The 23,163-nt window shown below is 46.5% G+C and overlaps 1 protein-coding gene across 1 annotated transcript in view; it reads right to left on the bottom strand.

Moving 5' to 3' along the window:
- The window catches only part of LOC144149273 (uncharacterized), a 97,020-nt gene that overhangs the window by 16,267 nt on the left and 57,590 nt on the right, over nucleotides 1-23,163 (bottom strand). The window contains exons 9-11 of the mRNA XM_077680826.1: nucleotides 20,739-20,786; nucleotides 18,234-18,281; nucleotides 8,388-8,483 (exon numbers count right to left, since the gene is read on the bottom strand). Coding sequence (XP_077536952.1) covers nucleotides 8,388-8,483; nucleotides 18,234-18,281; nucleotides 20,739-20,786 — 192 coding nt within the window. The remainder of the gene's footprint in view (nucleotides 1-8,387; nucleotides 8,484-18,233; nucleotides 18,282-20,738; nucleotides 20,787-23,163) is intronic.

Raw genomic sequence — 23,163 nt, 5'->3', positions numbered from 1 at the left:
TCTGCCATATGCACCCCACCCCATTCTGATCCTTCTAATTATCTCTGCCTCATGGTTTGTATCTGGGGTCACAACTTGGCCTAAGTAGATATATTCGCTTACCACTTCCACTGCCTCGCCACCTATGTCAAACCGCTGTGCTGTCCCGAGGTTATTGATCATTACTTTAGTTTTCTGCATATTAATTTTCAGTCCCACGGTTCTACTCTGTTCGCCCAGTGCGAAAAGCATGCTTTGCAATTCGTCCCCCGAGTTACTTAGCAAGGCAACGTCATCAGCAAATCTGAGGTTACTGAGGTATTCTCCATTAACCCTTACACCCACCTGTTCCCAATCCAACGTTCTGAATACTTCTTGTAAACATGCTGTGAATAGCATTGGAGAGATTGTGTCTCCTTGTCTGACACCCTTTCTTATAGGTATTTTACTGCTCTCCCTATGGAGCATGATCGTAGCTGTAGACCCATTGTAGATATCCTCTAGTATTGTTACATAATGCTCATCTACCCCCTGGTTCCGTAATGCCTGAATGACTGCTAGGGTTTCGACCGAGTCAAATGCTTTCTCATAATCTATGAAGGCTATATATAGGGGTTCAGTATACTCAGCGCACTTCTCTATCACCTGATTGATCGTGTGAATATGGTCCATTGTTGAATAACCTTTACGGAACCCTGCTTGTTCTTTAAGTTGACTGAAATCTAGGGTTGCAGAAATTCGATTAGCGATTACCTTGGTAAATACCTTGTAGACGACTGACAGTAAGCTGATCGGCCGGTAATTTTTCAAGTCCTTCATGTCGCCTTTCTTATGAATTAGGATGATATTCGCGTTCTTCCAAGATTCCGGTACCATTGCGGTCATTAGGCATTGCGTATACAGGTTTGCCAGTTTTTCAAGGACAATTTCTCCGCCATCCTTCAAGAGGTCTGCTGTTATCTGATCCTCACCAGGTGCTTTGCCCCCTTTCATTTCTTTCAAAGCCTTCCTTACTTCTTCGGTCGTTACTGGTGGGATGTCTATCTCCTGTGAACTACTGTCTCGTTCGGCATTATCCTGTATGTCCTGGCTACTGTACAGATCCCTGTAGAACTCCTCGGCCACTGTGACTATTTTATCCCTATTTGTGATGACATTGCCTTGCTTATCCTTAAGTGCATACATCTGATTTTTCCCCACGCCAAGACGTCTCTTCACTGCTTTCAGGCTACCTGCGTTCTTTACAGCGTATTCAATTTACACGATTACAGCTGTCTTCTGGTGCTGCAAAAATGTTTGTGTATAATGTGAAGAGCTGCATACATGTTCAAAGTGTTTCCCAAGAGCATCTGCTTGATCTGTTACAGTGGTACCTAGACTGCTTACGAGGGGGAAGAGGATGAGTACTGCAGCCTTTTATTTCTTTTCTTCTAGTCCAGCCTTTCCTAGAGTCTATATAAGAATAAAAACCTTGCCCAATTTTCATTTGTTGCCATACGACGCGTACGCTTTCCTTTGGCTTTTCCAGTTTAAAGTTGAGCAGTTTCTAGGCCGTGGAATAGCGGCGTAAGAGTGTTCACGGCTTGTTCTGTTCAGACCGTGCACGTCTGCAGTCCTCATTCCACCACGGTCTGGGTTCTAGAAAAGTTTTAGATGTAGTCCCTGGAATGTTTTTCTGTGCGCAGTCAAGAATATGGGGCTCAATCAGTGAAGTGGCAGCTTCAACATTTAAATGGGGTGGTGATGTAGGAGCTGGCCTGGCAAAGTTCTTTGTATGTTTTCCATTGAGCTGCTTGTACTTTAAATCTTCGAAGGGGTTCTGTGTCTTGAGAGTCATCGTTTGTAGGGATTTGTTTTACGGGAGAATGGCACTGCCAAGGGGGTTGTTAATTACATTCCATTCAAGCGTAGACAGTAATATTGCGGAGCCAATTTCAAGGTCGATTGCTGAATAACTGTGGTGTGTGGTGTTGTAATATGTGGGGTGTTTTGTATTAAAGATGCAACATCCGGACGACGTGCCAAACCTTTCAATAAGCCACCCTCAAGCATCGGCTCGCACAGATCCCCAGATGGGGTTTGGATAATTAAGATCACCAAATATGATGTAGGGTTCCCGTAGCTAATTAATTAGGTTTTCAAATTCTGCGTTGGGCAGGTCATGCTCAGGCGGAATGTAAAGAGAGCACACTAACTAGTTTTCCAAAAACTATGGCTCTAACAGGTACAGCTTCAAGAGATGTGTAGCATAAGATAATGACAAGTCACTGATCTTTGTAGTAATGTTGCTACACGACCAGACGGCTGGATGCAGTTTTGTCTGTCCTTACGGAAGACGACGTACTGCGTTAAAAAGTTTGTCTGTGATGGGTGCAGGAGTCTTTCTTGGAGGCACAATATTTTTTGTTTGTGATTGGGGGGTATGTCATAAATATCGTTAAGATTGCATAACCCCGTACAATTTCAGAGCAAAACATTTTCAGCAGCCATGAGAATCAACAAAAAAAGAATCATCTGCTTTTTTTGTTTGTTTGTTCTTTAAGTGCTATTTTTAGTACGCCGTGTTTTTGGAGCCCTTCTCAACAAATTCGTTAGGTTGCAGAGTGAGTTTCGGGTGCAATGACCATACAGGTCTTTGGTTTGGTCGGTTTACCACGACCAGTGGCACCGCGACGTTGTTGTGATGACTTAGGAGTAGACATTATTGGCGAGACATCCATTGCCTGAACCGCGGCTTCTGAGCATGAAACCGTGTCGTGGGCACCAGAGGTTGTTCTAGAGGCCGTAGCCTCAGTCCTAGACCGAGCAGCAACAGCAGTGGCCACAGGGGCAGCCTTCTGCTGCTGCACAGAGGATTGAGACGAAAACAGGCCAACATTGCTGACCCGAGCGGAAGTCGTGCTGGCGGCCTTTGGCCCAGCACTACATCCATGTGCAGCAGCAGAAGCCTCAGTAACGACTTCCTGCTGCTGAGTGGAGGGCTGCGACGGGGCTAGGTCAGCCTCGCTGCACTGGGTGCCCGCATCTAAGAGACGACGCCCCTCCCTCCCCCCCTTCCCGCGAGCTGCGTCTGCATAATTTTTGTCCGATATCAAGGCGTGCTTCAGGCGCGCTTGTGGGAACGTTAGGTTCTCAGTGACTTTCAGTTGGAGGATTTCTTTTTTTTTTTCTTGAATGATGGACATGCACGTGAGAAGGCAGGGTGGGGTCAACTGAACTTTCTCCTTTCTGGCCTTTCTCCTATCTGTCACGGCTACTGCTTTGCGGACTTAATATGTGTGATCTGGGAGCATGCTTGCATAGTTTCCTGTTGTGATGTAAAGCCGGCTGTGTAACCGCGACAAAATCATTGGCAGGCTTCCGCAGAATTTCACCCTGGCACTCTTGGTTCATGGCAACCGATTAACTAGTTAAGAAATCAATCGCGACTGAAGCATTATTTGATCAACAAGAAGGTTAGTCGCTCAACCGCTCACGCCTATTAATTTTATAAACCGGCTAATTTAAATTGTTCACATATCCCCGCCCTGTCACTACCAATCACTGGTAACTTGGGAGATAGCCACACCAAATTTTGAAAATATCATACTGCCTTATTTAAGAAAACTGACCTATTTAATTTTTGAAGCTTGGATCTGCCAGCTTATCGTACTGTTTTTATCTACTTCAGTGATACCAAAAATGAAGAATGAGATTTATTTGCATCATATGCAGAGTGCACGATGCTGTAAGTAGGCAGAAAAGGCTGTCTCAAAGAATACTTTGGCAAAGCTGGGGGTCCACGTTTTGGCACAACAGAACGTACAGTACCCACTGTTCACTAGTGCGTAAGCAATGAAAATTCCCAATTTCATAGAAATAGCGTTTGATTCACGCATTTTGTGGAAAAGATTTGGTAACATGCAGACAAACCACTTCATACATCCCAACAAGGAAAACGATCATCATGTTAGAAACTATCATGTCGTACTCAAAATTTATAGCCACAAGACCAGCCAGCAAATGCATTGGGGAAACACACAAGTACTATTCAATAATCGCTAACATGGAAACCTTCAAAGGAAGGAAATGCTAGCGATTGGTATTGAACATTAGGTGTAACATACTACAGGAATTGCTAAGACGGCGGTAGAAAACAAAGGAAGGATAAACTACACTTGCGGACAAGTGAGACGTGAACACGAGAATATGAACCCCAACACATAAATAGCGCGATTAACTTCCGCACATGTGAGATTATCGCTTGGCTTTATTACAATCGGTAATATTGAAAATTTGCCGTTCCGAATACGCCACTAGAGAGCCAAGATTGTGTCTCCATTATCCATGTTTGCGATTTCTCATGTCCTGGTTCATATTTTCGTGCTGCTATTTCATTTGTCTATGGCTTTACAGTGACTCATGTACCATAACTGACTCTCATAGGCGTGCACCTGAAATGATGTTATATCTGGGTGGTTGCAGACAAAAACACAGGCGCACTGTTTTAAATGTGTCTCTACACCTAAATGGTTTATGCATGGAGTCTGTTTAGTATATTTTGAAAGCCTGTTTCCCATCTTATGTCACCAAAAAGTTGTTTTATAAGCTTTTACATGCCTAATTCGGCAGTTTGGCCTATATTATGTTGTGAAATTCATTCTCAGGTGGACGAGTTCACTCTGAAAGATATTTTCTTTTCCTTTTTTTGTTTAAAAGATTTAAGCTTTAGCAAACTATATATATATATATATATATATATATATATATATATATATATATATATATATATATATATATATATATATATATATATATATATATATATATATATATATATATATATATATATATATATATATATATATAGATGTATATATATAAATATATATATATATATATATATATATGTGTGTGTGTGTGTGTGTAGGTGTGTGTGTTAACAGGGTTTTAAAAAAAGGCATTTTATACCTCATTCCCAAAATACATCGTACTTTGGGAAGTGGCTCACAGACAAGACACAAATTATCTTGACTGGGAATTTTTTAACTGAAATACGTCTTTGAAACTACTCCCAGCAGGCGTCTTAGTGCCACGTTCGGTAGTAGGATAGCGGAAAAAACTACCAGTTTACTTTCGTGTCCAAGAGCCGCCGTAAGTAGGCGAATTTACCCTAATTTTGCCTCGCCCAAAACGAAGCATTTGTCCTAAGGGGAGTATGGAAAACTCCGACTCCACCTGCTTCTCTTCCTTTTCCACACCCCCCCTTCACTACGCATCCTGACAATATGGCTGCCGGTGAGTTTCCTGTGAGCTCTACCGTCCCCGAAATCTGTTTGCCTGTGTGAGCTTCAGGCAGCACGAGAAGATGCGAGGTGGTGCTTCCCGCCAGCCGAAGCTCTTTGCGAACATTGTGGAACCAGCCCACACTAACCGGCCACGCCCTGAAACGTCACCTCCGAGTCACCGAACCTCGCCCCAACGGAGTACGCCAGCGAACCGGCGCGAGGCGTAAATGAAGTGACCGCGAACGGAGAGTGGCTCGTTGAAAACGATGCAGTTGCGCCTCTGCGAGCCAGTAAGGGTAAGCATTGAACTTGCACGTTTTTTCAAAGACGATAGCTTTCCCTGGACTACTTGTACACCGAAATTTTGGTCTGTCTGTCTGTCTGTCTGTCTGTCTGTCTGTCTGTCTGTCTGTCTGTGACTCGATTCCGCCACCCGGACAAAGTGAAGCAGAATCTGCGTAGCAAAAGTCTTATATACCGAAAGTCAGATCTAAACGTCTAAGTCCGGTGACAATCTTCATACTTGTTAGCATTGTTGAACAAGAACAAAACATTACGCAAATGTGAGGCAGGAAATCAATAAATCAGTTATATTTGGCGTCTTCTTTTTTAAAGAATTCATGGATGCTTGGTTTTTGTGATATCAAATGAAATACTTTTTCAACTGCAGAATCTCGTCATCTGCTGTTTCCCGCGCCACTATAGCTTCTGGCGATATTTTAATAAATCAAACGGCAACAGTAACTGAAGGCTCCTCTAGATAGGTTCCACGTGTTTCTTGGAATGTACGTGGAGCAGGGCAACGGGGTTCTGTAAGCATTGTAGTAGGGTGCCTCGAATCAGGCGCGTCTCCCCTGCACGACAGCGCTGGCTACGAGGCACCCGACCTGTAGCAGTAGAACGCGGTAAATTTAAATTGTCTTGAGCTAACCTCTAGCGGTTATTATGGAAGGAAGGAGACGGGAGAGGAACAGCATGAGACGCGAGCGGGAAAGAGAAGGGAGACATTTACATGGCAGGGACGCCAGTTGACTGTCGTCTTTCGAAGATATTTGCAACAAAAGGACTAGATACGTGGCCATTCTTTTTATTCAACATTTGGGTTGCGAGAGCCCTTGCAGTGTCAAATTAAACCGTGGGTTTCCCGCGTCATTCTACCGGTAATTCTCCGCCTGTCGAGGCGAGCGCTGTGCGTGAGAGATGGCGCCATGCCCGGAACGTCATTGGGGAGGCTAAACTGTGTACAGGAAAAGTGGCCATCACAAGCAGTGTCTGCTTCATTTTTGTGCGCGCCGGTCGCGAGAAGACTGAAGCGTTTCCGCATTGTAAACAGTGATCGAGGAAGTAGGGCTAGTTGGTGTTTTTGTCAGGCTGTAGACGTGGCTGATCATTTGCAGGAGAAGCTGAAGTTGGCCTAGCCAGCGCCGCAGAGCCGATTTTCTGCAGAAGTAAGAGCGGTTCCTGTCACTCCTGGTACGTGGTAGAATACCGCCCCGTGCACGTAATAGCCGCATTGGTTGCTCTAAGAAGGTATAGGGTCGGTGCGCCTTGGAGGGACGTCGATAAAGGGAGCTCTCCGTGCGCTAGGTGGGTACGAATTGAACCAGCAAGTGCCATTTGTGGGAGCATTTTTGTAGGGCCTCGGACGTCTGTTTTGTTTAGGAGCACTGGAAACAGTGTTCAGCGGATGCGTCACAACGACCTTAGTCTCTTCGCAATGTTAGTGATGGGAGAGAGGTGGAAGTGCAGAGGGTAGAACCTAAAGCCTGCGACCACAACACTACCCAAGAGTGGAGGAAGGAGATATAGAATTATTTTGTGAAGTTGATGGATTGATTGTGGGGTTTAACGCGCCTATGCTTCACAGGCGATGAGACGCGATTTTCAGAAGTTGGTCTCAACGAGGGTCACTCTCGTTTCGAACAACACTTCATCTTGACCTGCGTGTTCTTGACCAGCGAGTGAGCGGAGGTGTCTCGGATGAAAGAAACTTGACACAGCTTTAAATAAAAATTCAGATATTAAGAAAAGTTGACCACATAGTGACAAGTTGCGCGTCATTACAATGCCGTGTTTTTTTCAGGGCGGCTTCACAACATGCGCCTGTATTTGTTGCTGTAGATTTAAAGAGCTCTGTCACCCCTGTAATCCTGGTTGTTCCGTGGCGTCGTGGTTTCATGCCAGGAGAGGGCACATAGTCAGTGTTTAGCAAGCATGTGTAAGTGAACAGCGCAACTATCAATGGCTAGCTGACCTCATTACTTGCAAATGGCTTACACTTATTTTGGATGAAGAGTGTTGTAGTAAATAAAGATCTTACCAGATGCCTTGTGATCTCGATGTATAGTCGTGAAGAAATGAAACACACACAGGAAAATATAAACCACAACACATAAACAGCCAGATTACTTTCCATGCACGTCAAAATGACCAGTAGCATAGTCATAACAGCCAAGGTGGGAAAAATGGCGTTCCAAATATACCGTTGGCGCGCCATTATTTGCCCCAACGTACAGTATTTTTTTCAATTTTGCGAGTTCTGGTTCATATTTTTTTCCGCATTTCATTTGTCCATGACTGTACGTATTTTCATTTATAGTGTGTTGTTTTATATACGTGTTAAGAAAAAGTTTTTCGTGCATGCAGTTTCTATGCAATAAGCTGTCTCCGCACAGAAAATAATCCTTTCGCGTTTTGCAATTGAAATGTCCGAATAGGAATCGGAAAATTATGCCCTACTCGGTTCCTTGACACTCCTGAATGAAAACAACATACGGGCTACGAACCTACTTAAACACCCACATGTAGTCATAAATTCCCTTGTAGCGTTTTATAAAACACCAAGAAAACAGCAAAAAGACTCCGAATGCGCCTCAACAGTTCTCCCAGTTCTGAAAACTCTTAAAGCGCAGAAAGTAACATACTCCTAATGCACCCCTTCAAAACTCCCATTTTGGTGGCTGTAAAACGTGACCCAAAATAACACTAAGTGAACTCTGAAAATACTGGGAGTAAGGCGATATTTCTACTCGAGGGAGTATAGTATACTCCGACTTGGGATTGAGTTATGGGATAAGTAATTTACTCCCATTTCGGCTTACTAGTGTTCTGTGTGCAGTGACACTTTTAGATGCAACATACCTTGTTTGTGACGTCATAGACTATGATGAAGCCATCTGATTTTGGGTAGTGGCTGCCTCTAAACTTGCGGAACCTCTCATGATATCCGCCAGTCCACTGCAAAATACATGCGGGGATATAAATATGTAGTAGAGGCCAGTAAAGACCATAACACACCACATTTTATGATTTCGTTTAATAAATCTCTGCTTGCAACGAGTCTTTACGCGCTTGAGGTGCCCCGAAAAAGGCTGAACTGAGCTGAAAAAATACACGCTTTCCTTACTTACGGCAAATTCTTTTACTGACTCTTGGTTCCTGGTTCGCCTCTTTGTGTCATCTAGCAGGCTTTCCGCTTTGCCATCCTCGTTACTGAGCAACGTTTTCCCCATGATCGCAATAGTACAGCCTTTTATTTCCGAAAAAGGACGACGCCCTGTTCATTTTATCTACAGCCGGTGTAACTCTTCGGTTTCCGTAAATTCTTTCACCGGATTTGTTTATCTCGTCCCTTAGGCAAATTATCGGTTTTCCAAGAAATGTTGGGTAATGTCTGCATCCAATCTGTTCCCGCTTTCACTACTTTATAACTCTACGAAGACTAATGAATTATCCTAAACGTATACAAAACAGCCAAAAAAGTCTCAGGTTTGGCTTCTCTAATTTCTCCAAACTCCATACGCCCAGAAAAGTGTAGAATAAAATAAGCGCGCTTTAATTTCTTGGAACAACAATTACTTTTGCCCTTACGGCGTTTCCAAGCGTCACTGTTCTCAGCGCAAGCGCGTGGCATTGCATTACACATATGTAAACTGTTTCCCGAGAACCTTCCATTCACGGCGGATCGCCGTGGCGGGCGGGAGTTTCGAGAACCTCCCATTCATGGCGGACGCGTTCGGACGGAGCTGCGGGAATTTTCCCATTCTCGTCAAGAAATCTTCCACGTGAGTTGTAATCCTTTCGCACTCCTCTTTCATAAAGTTGTGGAGCACCCCTGTACAAAATGCGAACCTCCTGGCAGCAATTGTTTTAGACTAAATGCTTTATTTTTTTTTTCGGTGTGGGGGGTGGCCGCGTTGAGTCACACCTCACGTCACGACAACTAAAACAAACCTCGCTAACTTCTGCGACACGGTAACCTTTTAAAAACTGTACTCGCATTACCACGCAACTGTTTCAATACTTTGACAAGTTAAATAAGCAAGGTAGGCGCTTTTTTTATGTTACATACACAATACCAAATGTAAACAACACAGAAACCTTAGCCCCATTCCGCGAAGCAGCCTGTGCAAAATCGGGGTATAAGCAAGTAATTCACCTGCCATTTCCTCAAACAGTTGAAATAGGTTAAACAACCCTTCCGATGCATACGGAAGGCACTTTGAAACAACGAAAGACCGAAATAATAATAGCGCTCGTCCATAGGCTATGTACACAAACCGTAGTGACCGCAAGCCTAACCGGCCCAGCCACACAATTAATAAAACTTGTTGCTGGGTTAGTTGGTTCATGATCATAACAACTGGGATTAGCGCTTTAAAGAACAGGACACACGTAAGAGAAAACGGACAGGACTGGCAGGATGGACAGGACTGACAGGACACAATTAAATTTGAAAAAAGGACACTATTGGTTATTTAGTGTCAAAAGATTGTTCGAAAAGCTAAAAAAGACCCTCCGCAACGTCGGACACTGAGCTACAAAGAGAAAAACTCTGACTAAGTTCATCGCTACGTCGCAAACGCCGTGACCATACCGAGCTATGAGTACGGAGGTGATGCGGGGCGGCGCAGTTGCCATCGCTAAAATTTGAATAACTCGAAAATGCCTGGGCGCGCCAATAATTACAACAACTTGCTGTGACCGCCCGACCAAGGGTTACCAAGATATCTAACAGGCGTTTATTTAAAAAACACAGAAATACAGTTTTGGAACCCCTGTCGCGGTCCCAAGGGTTCAAGATTTTAGAGAGCACAGGGTACCCCAACTATCGCGCCGCCCGGCAAAAAGCCCACCGTCGTCCCGCTAAGGAGTGTTTCTGCCGAGATTAGTTTTAAAACGGCGAGGAATGTCGCTGTTACACGTTCAGCGGCGTTTTTGGCCACCTGAACGTGTAAAGGCAGGATAACTTTCCACAATCAAAGTGATCAATTCCCGATCTGAAAGGGAGTAAGACAGGGAGGTACCATCTCGCCAGAACTATTCACAGCATGTCTGGAGGGGGTGTTTAGAAAGCATGACTAGGAAAACAGAGTATTAAGAATAAACGGGGAATATTTTTACCATTTGCTGTTTGCGGATGACATAGTATTGCTGAGTGAGACTGCAGAACACCTGCAAACAATGCTTGAGGAACTACAATCAGAAAGCACGGCCTTGTGGATAAAAAAAAAACACCTGAATAAATCTAAAGTAATTATGAAATTTAAAGTAATGAAAATAAGTATGGCAAAACGTCCTCTTCGGCTTAGGAAACTAAATGGTAGAAGTAATATAATACAGCTACCTCGGACAGATCGTTAGTGCTGACCCCAAACACGAAAGAGAAATCCGGCATAGTAGTAAGCAGTAAAGTCCTTTATTCTGAAGAGAAGTTCGGTTGCCCAAGGGGGGGGGGGGTGGGGCAAATGCGAATACCAGGGAGGTAGGAATAACATTTCCTGAATCTTCAAGGTTCGTGTTGGCAGCTTCGAATTGAGGATCTAATTGTCCAGTTTGAAGCGCCGAGTGGGCTAGACCGCTCTCAAGCGGAAATGTGCCTTGAGCGGCGAGGAATTGCGAGTCATGGCATGGGGGATTCTCTGGTGAAGAACCATTCGGGAATGCACTTTTGAGAATATATCGATTGTCTGAAAATGCAGCGCATTGCCAGAAAAAAATGGTTTAGGCCCGCGATAGAAGAAGCTGAACAGTGAGGACATCGTGAGGGGGGGGGGTGACTTCCCAGGGTGAATCCATTTCAGTATAATGGGAGGAGTGAGAGCAGCGTTGGCACGAGTCTTAATAATGAAAATGTCGGCTGGGTGTGGTTGAGAGGGGACGCCGTTGAGGTAGCCAAGGAGGGTGCTTGATGCTGGCCGGATTCGGCGCGCGTGGTGAGCGTGGTCTAGTTGCTGGACAAAGCAGGCGGGGGAAACAGCAGCAGGGGATTGGTCATCCCGCGGATGGGTTATGAGGAGGATTTCCCTAGCCGTGGAGTTCGCGGTCTGGTTGCGATTTCCCTGCATCATGTGTGCCGGTATCCATGTCAGGTGAGTCTTAGTTCCGTTCCTAGCGAGTATATTGACCATAGCTTGAATCTGGTGGACAGTAGGATGGTCATAAAAAGCTTTGTTGAGTTCTTCAATAGCAGTTTTGGAGTCGGTGGAGATACAAATGCTGCCAGGTTGTAGAGTAGAGACGTTGTAGTCACGATGATTTAGTGAATAGAGAATGCCACGCAGTTCGGTTTATGTGCGACCCGGATGAAGTATAAGATGTAACTAAACCATCACATTCAGGTCATGCTTGACAATGCCATGCGAAGCCCATTCAATGTTAGTCCAGGCTGGCGTCGGTAAAGATGTCTATTTCATCTGGGAGCTTCGTGTCCGGGATGCAACGAAGGGCTTTATGGCGTGGACACATCCTTGCTTTGGGAATGACAGGTCGGTGATGTGGCGTTCGTCAGAAGCGGTCTATCCCAGCGGGCAAGCGATGCCTGACTCCGTGGTGGCGGCAACATAGTTCGAGCATTCCACGCGGCGCGCGCCTCTCCATGACACGTAAGAGATCAGAGTTGCTCGCGTTGGAGGGCAGCTTCAGAAAGCAGGGCTTCCATAGGAGGCAGAGGCCATTTCGAGGGCGTAGGGATGGGCATGTCGCGGCAATCCGGTTATTGTTCAGAGCGTGGCCCTGTGCAGTACTGATAATGCTTCTTGTGACTGTTTGAGAGGGTAACGATACAAGGGCACCGTAGAGAAGGCGGCTTAGAGCAACTGCTCGTGCTAGGGTAATGCAAGCCGCTTGTTGGGCTCCTAAGTACTTATTTGACATTAAAGAGATTATAGGAAGCATTGGCTTCAAGTACCTGGAAATTGTTTTAACCGGCACTGCGCGCTGTTATGACTGGCAAAAGGCATAACCAGCAGTCTATTTCTGCCGCACATAGAGCTAATTGGTGTGTCACATAAGTAGATGGTGTGTAGCATATCAGCAGGTATATTATGCCGTTCGTGCACCATCACGAACTGTTTTTTTCAGGAGCCAGATCTACCCCTAATGTCGGAAGATTCGACGTAAGGCTGTGGGCTGCGACCTGCAACTCAGTTTTCATTTATTCAGATGATGTGTAGTTTGCAGCTTCAGTCCATACAGTAAGTTCATCTGCATATAAGCGTGCAGCAGAATTCTTTTCTAGTTGCCAGCAACACAAGGCATTGCCAAATTGAAACGCGCAGGTGCAAGGATAGAGTTTTGAGGCACGCCCTTGTCCATGTAGTAGGTCTTGGGGCTCCATCTCGTGTTCGTGGCGCTATATCGTATGGGGGCGGTTGTCTAGAAAGGACTGGATCCAGTTTTGGGGTCACTGGCTTCAGAATGCATGTGCCAATTCTGTAAGGATTGCAGTTTGGCAGTTTCGCATGTCCCTTGCAAGGGCATAGTCGGGGTTCTCTGCTGTGGAAGATGTGTATTTAATCACTCGTCGCAGCAGCCATAAAGAACCGCGCGAATCCAGGTGTGTTCGGAAGCCAGTTTTTGATGGGTGTAGCTATGGCCGCACGTATTCCATATAGCGTTTCACGCGATTATTTGCGAGGCGCTCGATGAGTTTGCAGATTGTTGGGGTCAAGGAAATGGGCCGAAGGTCAGACATATCGGTCGGATTTTTTTAGGTCTTGGGATGGGTGGACGAGCAAGCCCAGTATCTGAAATGGATTAAACTTGTGGCGAGTACGCTGACGCTTCTTCGTCGTAAATGATGTTGCACAACGGGCGTAAGTTCACTCACGAAACGGCGGAGACAAATCGATGTCAAACGCACGGCCACTGTACAATGTTCAGAGGAGCTTAGAGCACGTCAAAAAGAAGTTAGGATGCCCAAACTCTCGCAGCTGTTTTAAAAAAAAATCGAATAAATTACGCGTTACGATCGCGTTGTGTGAGCTGTCATGGGGAGTTCACACAAACAGCGTTGTTTTACACGCATGCCGCTGGTGCCTGCGAATTACCTTGCTTCATACAGTCGTTGGTCAAACCACTTAAAGCCTAGGACGCTGCGAAGCTTAGTTAGGAGTTCTGCCACCAGGTGGCCTTTCAATCAAAGGTCTACGTGCGGCACGATGGTGCCACCAACTCTATTTGACACATTTTTAGGCGGCTGTGTCCACACCTAGAAATGTATCTTACACCGTGACCTAGGCACCCTACTAAACACCTAGAAACCAAACTTAGGTCGGCTCAAAGATCCATCAAGCGAATAATGTTAGGAGTATCGCTCAGAGACAGAACATGAGCTACCTGCATCAGAGAAAAACCAAATATAAGATATCCAAGTACAAATAAAGAAAAATAAATTAATGTGGGCAGACCATGTAGTCAGACGAACGGACAACCAGTGGTCAATTAGGGCAACAGAGTGGATACCAAGAGATAGAACTAGAAGAAGTAGAAGTCCAATAATTCGATGGAGGATTAAACAAGGAAATTAGGGGGTACATTGTGGACTTTAGCAGCGCAGGACAGGAACAGTTGGAGGTCAGTGGGAGTGGCCTTCATCCTGCAGTGAACCTGAGTAGGCTGCTAATGATGATGGTGATAAAATCTTCCATATTGTTAAGATCTTCGCATCTCTGCGCGAATCCTGGAAAAAAATATTGAACCCCGGCGTATTGGCAGCGCGGAACTAAACTTCTGTACACAGAATTTTCGATAGCGACGAAATTGTTAGTGCCTTAAATTGTTTGTTGCAGAAATCTGTGTCTCATATTATAACCAATGGTAGAGTGTGAATCTGCAGTAGTTGTTTTTAATGCAAAAAAATGCTCTCCATGTACTCCGTACAAATTACTAACCAGTGGAACTGCAGCGTGCCGCCCTGTGTTCAATAACGACTTCAAACCTGGCACAATAAAGTTTGTTTTGTTGTACATAGCCAGTTTGTCGTATTCTCATTTGTCCCCGTTTCTGCTCGTGACATCGCTGATCGTAAGCTGCCTGCTCAAAAGAGAACGTATGACGTGTGGCCTACCCATTAGGAACGCGTGGCCAGTGTTTTCCACTGCGGCGCTGACACCGTCCCTTCAAGCCGTCGTCTCTTCATATGTGCGTCATGAGTGGTTTACCGCGGCAAATGGCATGGCGGGAAAGTCCATGCACTAACCAAAGTACATGTAAAGGAAAGTTTGACATCCACCTAAATGCAGCCATACGGCTACAAAGGAAAGCCCGAAATCTGGTCGATAAACAAACTACAGAAGAGGAGAACTCGGAGGGGGGGACCAGGTGCAGTGAGGCCTTCGCCTGAGCACACAATAAAAGTGACACAAGTCATTCGACCTTGCGACGAAAGTCACGGCCTCGTTACTGTCTCTACATATGGGCGCCGTAAACTCGGTAAAAGGTTTGCATCCTTCTCACCGACACCGTCCCGAGAAGCTGCGCGTGCGTCGGGGCATGTTTGCGCTTCTACCACTCGACTTCGGTCTGCGGGAGGCGAGATCCTCATCGAAGACACTCAACCGATATTGTCCGACCTCCAGGAAATCGTCGACGGGCTTCCAGAAAATAACTTTCTTCTAGTCGAGCTGGACGACCAGATCGCCGATTCCCTTGACAGTGAAGAGCTGGAGGAAGAAGTCGTAGGCGCTCTCAACTATCATAAGATCAGCAACGCGGTTAGCAAGCTTAAGTCGGGACTGGGCGCGCCCGCATAGTCTGAGGCTGCGGTCATGGATGGCTACGTGCAGAGGCCGCCGGGTACTGCTCCCATACCTCGCCACGCCATCCAAGCTGCGCACTTGGACCTCATCATCCAAGTTCTCGCAACACATCGTAGGCCCCGAGCACCAAGTGTCCACGTCGCCATGACATAGCTTCAAATACCCGTCCTAAGTATGTAGGGCCGCTAGTGCAGGGATTTCGGGAGAACTACAAGATGACCATGCACGCTCACCCCAATCTCACAGAAGATGTAGAGTTTCAATGCCTGATAATTAGGCTGGGCAGCGCTGAAAAGCTTGCAATCGAAGGATGCGCCTGACTAATGCTATTTACTTGATTCCCGTCAAGACCCTCAGAGCGTTATGCCGGAAAGGATCTCCTCATCGACGATCACATGGGCATTCTGCTTTCCACCAAACCGATCGAGTGTCACGGCTGCGAGACCATTACGAGCAGCTCCAATTCAGGACCGGCTGTTTCGGCAGCTTTGGCATGCCGTCTGCTGAGTACGCGGTTGTTCTGCTGCAGTTGGTGACGCACTCATTGAATCCTCTTCCGCCAGCGCACAAAGACAGATACGGGTACGGCCGTAGCGAACTCTCCAGCAGTATCGTGAAAAATCAAGTAACGGCACTGCTGAAGTTCCCGCATATGGGCGTTAAAAGGTAATAGTGGAGCCGCGTGTTAGGCGAGAAACGTACCTTAAGAAGGTTTCAACCAATCACAACGTGACACCCTTCAGCTCCCTTGTGCACAAGCACTGGCAGCAGGCCTTTCATCGCCTGGTGCCAGTTCATCAATGACTGGGTAGACTATGTGCCCCGACTGTGGCATTAAGAGACACGTGACCCGTGATTGCTAGGCCACGCTATCAGCGGAGGAAAAGCGCCTACGGCTCTCCAGAAGACATTCCTGCCTTAACGGGGGGGAGGGAGCAAAGCTACATTGCCCGTAATTGTCGCACCGCAGCATAGCCCAGGTGCGACCACTAGTCAGGGCGGCACATTTCCCCCATGTGTGACATCTGGGGGCGAGCAGCAACGCACATTCCACGACCACCCACTGCTAGCGTCACCGAAAACCAATAGGCGGCCACACATCGGGCAAAGCAGGTATAAACGGCCCCTGCGACCAACATGTCTTTATCACCTGTGTTGCCCAAAACCGCCGCGGTTTGAGCATGGGAAAACCGCGGCCACGTGCTGGCACATATACTGCTTGACAATGGCAGCCAACGTACCTTGCGAATAGATTGGTTCCCTCTGAAATCCTGGGGCAGACCTCTATTACCTACCTCATCATGCAGTAGTCCGGCGTAAAATCTTGTCAACGAAGGCCCTAGTCGTGGTCGATGCCTCGCGGTACGAATGCGATAAATTGTCTTTGAACCAAATGGTTTATAAAAGAATCAAGCTTGGGCAGCATAAACTACAAGTTCAAAGCCCAACGGCTCCGTGGTGGAGTGACTTCTAGGAACATGTCAACCGGACAATTAAAGTTCGTTGAAGCGCTGGACAGCCCTATCTCCCACTGCTCAAGAGAAGGGGACGGGTTAAGCGGCGGAAGGTCTGAGTTTTTTGTGCAGTCAAATAATATGTGTGTCAAAGTTCCTGGTTCCAGGCAGAATTTACACTTATCAGAGTACGGTGTAGGAAAGAGTAAATGCATACGGATAGGGTAGGAAAAGTGCCTCTTTGAATTTGCCTGAGTGTGATTTCTTAGCTTTAGATCGAAGATGTGTGAGGACTGGGGAAGGTCTGCCTCGTGCTTCGGTAGTAGTGGGTGATTTCTTAGTAGGTGAGGAGAGATGCGGAAACAGCCCCCGTTTCAGCGGCATGGTGAGTGAGGTCTCGAGCCTGTCGATGAGGAAAATTGTTGCTTGTCAATGCAAAGTGGGCGGAAATCCATAGAATGTACACCCGGTAGGCAGGCAGATGTTCTTGCATAAGTCGGCATGTGGCGGAGGCCACCCGTCCCGACAAGAGCCTGCGGCAGGCGGCTTGCGAATCGGTCAATATAATCTTGGAGGTAGTTTGGGTAAGGGCGAGCGCAATAGCTAATTCTTCAGCGTCCAGGGAGGAAGTTGTCCAAAATTCGTCACGACATAGGATATCTACCGGGGGCGCTCCCAGGGAAGGTTTTGTGTAGACTTGCTATGCAGTTTCTGAAACGTTTCCTACACAACATTCGTCCCAAATAGTGCGACTAGAAACAAACAAAAAAAATATTTTGCAGCTGTCCATTCACATGGCACTTCACGAAGGACTATTTTCTATTTAAAACGGGAGCTGATTGTCATAAGACCTGATAGTAGGTTCGAAAGAAACGCCAGTATAGTTCTGCGGCAGAGCATGAAATATCAGTTGGAGCCGTCCAACTAATACGTACGCAATCATTCCAGTATCTGTGCCTGTATTCATCAAAAAGAGCAGTCCGCCACGGTGGCTACTTGGCTAAGGCGCTGTGCTGCTGAACACGAGGACGCGGGTTCGGTTCCCTACCGCGGCGGCCGCTTTTCTGATGGAGGCGAAAACCAAAAATGTCCATGTGTATGAGATTTCGCCGCACTTTAAAGATCCCCAGGTGGTCAACATTAATCCGGAGCCCTTCACTACGCTGCGCCTCATCGCCTTCGTTGCGTCGGCGCGTTAAACCCTAAAATAAATCAAATCAACCAAAAAAAGCAATCTTGGAATTTCATTCGGGACAACCGCAATGTTCTTTCACAGCTCAAAGTTCTCATTAAAGCGTTGATTAAACCCGTATTAAAAGTGCTCGCTCTACACGTATGGTGCCCAGGTTATTAGTAGCATTCTTAGATTTCCAAAGCACAAGCAAGTAAGATATGATCTGATAATTGAAAGCCGAACTACACACATCTCAAACACGAAACCAAAGCTCGAAGCTGAATTACATGATCAGAGAAGAGGTAACTTATGTACTTACAATTATTAACTTCACACGGTGACCATCAAAATCAAACTCCTTCCGTTTCTGCAGAAACAACATCAAGAGATAGTTTAAACAAACGATCAAACCATCAGTGCAACTGCAATGTCGGGCAGTGTGAACGCATACAAAATTATGTGTGTTAATGTCTTATTTATATGTCTATACGGTAACACATCCGCTTTACCCCAATTCGTTGCAATATGCTTCCTACCTATCACATCACACAACGAAAGGCCCCTGCCAGCTATCTTCAGGCTCAATATCACCATCTAAAGTATGCACGATATTCGGATGCCTACGTGATCAAAAACGTATGTTCAGTATTCCTGGTAAATAGCGAAATTCAGACAGTAGCCATAACCGCAATCCGCACCATGGCGGTCAGCACAAAACATTACGTGGCACATTACGTGGCTCTAATGACGGCCTGTGGAGAAGCTTGCCGCACCTTCCGGCAGGATATTCTCTTTCCAGCAGCTCTGCATATTATCAAGGAAGTGAATCAGTTGCCTAATTTCTCCACTTTCAGGCACCAGGTCACTCTTGCAGATTCTGCAATGAATCGGCAAATAATGCGGCTCGAGAACCAGTACGCCGAACCATTGCGAAAAGCCATAACCCTATACTAACCACCCCGTCGGTGATAATTTCAGGTTTCGGTGACGGGGGTAATGTAAGGGAACAGCCAATTCCCGAAGGGGTATGTCTTCAATTGGGATTCATGGGAGTTTGTGGCCGTTACTACACCAGGGTGGCCAATCCTGCTCTGGTGAGGAAGTGCATTACCGGCAATGGTCGCCGGGGTCAGGCCGCACCCCAAGCCCCTTGTTGTGCAATTCCGTCAATACGCGGATTTTGTTTTAATCCGGTGGGCATTGCCCGGCACCGGGATTTGAACCACGGTCCTTCTGCACGCGAGGCGGGTGTTCTACCTCTACGCCATCGCTGCACATGGACGTGGGCAGGGCATGTAATGCGAAGGCAAGATAACTGCTGGTCATTAAGGGTAGCAGAGTGGATCCCTAGAGAAGGCAAGCGCTGCAGGGGGCGGCAGAAAGTTAGATGGGCAGATGAGATCAAGAAGTTTGCGGGGATAAATTGGTCACAGTTGGCACAGGACCAAGGTAATTGGAGAACAATGGGAGAGGCCTTTGCACTGCAGTGGGCGTAGATAGTGGGCGTAGGTGATGATGATGATGATTATCTTCCCCTACCCCCGAAAGCAACTCATTAAAGCGGGAGAAATAATACTTCGCCAGCTCCAAACACCTCCCCCGGCCAAACGCTAGGTCGCAGAAGATTTTTTCAGGGAATGCTCACCTCCAATCATCTTCTGCCACACATCAGGAATACTACACGTCATGGCGTGGGAATCTCCAAACACCCCACGCCTCCCTCCTAATCTTAACTCTACCCCTTAGCAATAGAAGGCGACAATGACCAGCTCCGACCACTGCTTCCAGCTTGAGCAGGTGAATGAGGCACGGACGGCTGGCTACAGCCAGCGAGTCCCAGACTGAAGACATCCCTCACTGGACCGGAGTGACCAAAATTACAAAGAATGGGCAAGTCAATATTTATTCTTGCTGCCTTCGTATGTCTTAGACCTGAGAAATGTGTTTTAAGGAAGGTGAAACAGACATTTTATTGCTATGTTAGTAAACAAATACCGCCTTCATGGTATTTGGTGCAGATGCAATGGCGATATTCAGTGTCTCTCATGTTATGCCTTACACGCCCTTAAAGCAACGACCAGAGCTGTGCTTCATTAAGCAACACATCGTATATTTTCTTCATGTTCTCTTTTTTCCGAACTACTGCAAAATTCAAAATATCCGTCTTCGACTTCTGGCGTGACTATTTTCCTAACACCCCTGATATTGCCATTCACAACAATTCGCCTTGTTATTCAAAATTTTACGCCTTAACTACTCCATCTAATTATTTGGCGCACATAATTATAATTCACTTGTTGGACCACATTTTTCCACACCCCCCAGCTATGGTATGAGATTGTGGACAGCCACCCCTCGCCACAGCCGAGTTACAGTTCCCGCTATGAAACGGCTAGTCCTAGGAAATGCTTCTGAAGGACAATCTTTTTTATACGACGGCAATCATTTTTCGCTCGAGGACACTGAATGTCGGCTGAAAAGTTAAATAACCTACTTTATTAGTAATTCAAAGTTTTAAAAATGCGTGTTGTATGTAACGTTGTTTTGTTTATTGAAAATTACTCCTCACAGGTTGTCCAGCAAGTCTGGCCTGCCGTGTTCGCAATAAAGAAATAAACTACCGAAGTCATTTTCACGTTCAGTATGGCATTTGGGCCTCTTGCACTGCTAGTTTTCGTTGTTTCCCCTGAAATAAGTAACCCTAGCAATTTCGACGAATGCCCCTCGCGAGATTAAATTAAAGTAGTTCTATACGCCTCCAAAGTGTTCCTAAAATTCGCTTTGCAAAAAATATTTTTAGGTGCTAAATAAAGGAGACACTTACAAAATCGACACCAATAGTGACGCTATTGTCGGCAGGGTACTCATCGTCCTGAAACCAAAACCAAGGTTTGGAACAAATATTACCACTGATGCGTGAGAATACAAACACTCGCGCGTTCATGAAACAAACGATACCAGCTTATAAACATAGAGACTGGTTTTGCATTTTCTGAGCCCTGCAAGCCTATAGAAAAAAAATTAACTATGATCAGCCTGCTTCTACTTCGATTTCCCTCCGCTGTAAGTTACGCATTTCTGTTTCGATGTGTACTGCAAAACGCTGCTCAGAAATTGAAGAATTTTTTCATGTGACAGGTACCCACGCTGCTCATAAAAATGAAGGCCGGAATAATGGGCGCTTCGATTCCCCATTCGGTCATTCATTTTGTTATCCCGCAGGCCGACAGCAGTGACGATGATTGATTCCGTTTTTCACTGCTCCCGCATCGATCAAGAAGAGAGTCGCAATACTCAGATCTGCAATCAGTCTCTTGGCCCTACGCCTATGTCACCGAAGACGACGGCAACAATAACGACTAGTTTTGGGGAGAGTAAAGCCATTTCAAATTTAGTTTCTAAGTTAATGAATCAACCAATACGGCTGAGCAAAAAAAATTACTGCTTTGTTTCAATCTTCCCAGCCATCGTCGGAAGGGATTGTAGCTGCAGAATGGTCGCGAGTCCTAAAATGAGCCTATTCCTTGCAGCGACGACGTAAGGACAGCCCAGGGGCACACGACGCGCCCCAAAATACCCCGAATTATCACCATGCTCGGACAGGTAGCGCAAGGTACCTAACGCGTTGCTACGGACTATCAAGGAGGTCCTCCCTAAAGCTCAACAGCAGAGCAACCCAACCACTCTTTATCCACGCACAGCTGCACCCCCAGTGAATCCCTACCACATAACCCCTGCCTCCTCTCTAATTGTGCAGCCAGTAGCCCTTCGGCTGCCCATCCCTAAATTATGTCCATCACCTATTCCCCACCACTTTTTCCGGCTAATAAACCAAGTTGCCACACACCGACTAATATACAGATCACCTCTCGCCACTTCCTCTGCATTTTTTCTTAGCATGTAGCCACTATCCTACTGACTCAAGCACAAGCCAATATCCACGGCCAACATCAAGCCTAAGCGTGTATCCACACCTGCGCAAAAAACCGAGTCTACAAGCAATGAGTAGTACTTGATTTGACCCAAACCCTTCTCAATTGCACCGGTCCCTCAACGTCTAGTTGTGGAACTGCAGTGGTTTCAACCGGAACAATTCTCATTCCTCTGGCCATATAGCTAAGGAACACAGTCTAAAATATATTCATTCAACCAGCTTGTGGTGCATTTTCCTTGTGTGGCTCTATTTTGTATTTTGGGGAGACAATCACTCGTTGTCGCCGATCGAATATCAGCACCACCCGTACTGTGACAGTCCCACACGCGGAAGCACACTCCTGTTCACAAACACCAATCCATGCATGTAAACACATCTACCGAATAACGTGCCGCCCCCACTACCCTCCCAGGGGACCGCCGTCTCACAATCATTGTTTACTCGAGTCTCTATCTAACCTTTCGCCCGATTCCCTCACTGCAGCTGTCAACCCTCCTCACCGTATTTGTTCCCCTTGTTGCTACACCCATATAATGACTTTCAACTGCCCTCAGCCACTCTGGGGCTATGATTTGTTCCACTTTCCTATCAATCGGTCTTCTTCGTTCCCATTCTTCTCATTGCCTTGACTAAACAAGGACCTACGCGCCGGAAGACTGGTCAAGAGCCGGGAGCATGCCTTGGCCTCGCATATCCACGTGGACCACTTAAAGGGGCACTGACACAAAATTTTGAAGGCGAGATAACTTCGGAGATAGATTGGTGGGAACACATATACATCATCTGCAAAATGTCAGCGGCGAATACAGCCTAGAGCATATTTAAAATCAATTTTAAAGTGTGCGAAACGCAACCGAGCAGCCAGCAGAGGACCACGCGCAATCGGCATCCCGAGGATATTGTGTAAATAAACAACATCCAACACGTCAAGAGTTTGTGTTTGCCGCTTCCGCACTGCCGGTGTTTTTCGCCGGCTCGACAGGCTCACCGCTCCAATCGGAGGGCCGGAGGGCGGAGCTTCTGTTCTCGAGAACGAACGACCCGATCGTTGGCGGCGGAGGCGCCGTGATTTCGTCAGCTGATCGGACAGCTGGCCGCGACCAAAGTTCTACAGCGATTCCAGGCACTCTGTTTCTATTACTGTTTATTACCATTGGAGGCGAAAACGCGCCGGAGGCACGAAAAGCCCACTGAGCTAGCCGCACGGTCGCTGTGCAGGCGGCGGCCACGGCCGCGAAATGGCCCAGGTCGGCGCAGGTAGCTCGAGTGATAGCTTGTTACCGCTGCACAAAATTGTCCCCAAGTCCCGACCATG

Source organism: Haemaphysalis longicornis, unplaced genomic scaffold (genome assembly GCF_048455015.1).
Source record: "Haemaphysalis longicornis isolate Haplotype H1 unplaced genomic scaffold, Haemaphysalis longicornis Haplotype H1 scaffold_8, whole genome shotgun sequence".
Taxonomy (NCBI): domain Eukaryota; kingdom Metazoa; phylum Arthropoda; class Arachnida; order Ixodida; family Ixodidae; genus Haemaphysalis; species Haemaphysalis longicornis.
This window is presented reverse-complemented; position numbering and strand designations above follow the sequence as displayed.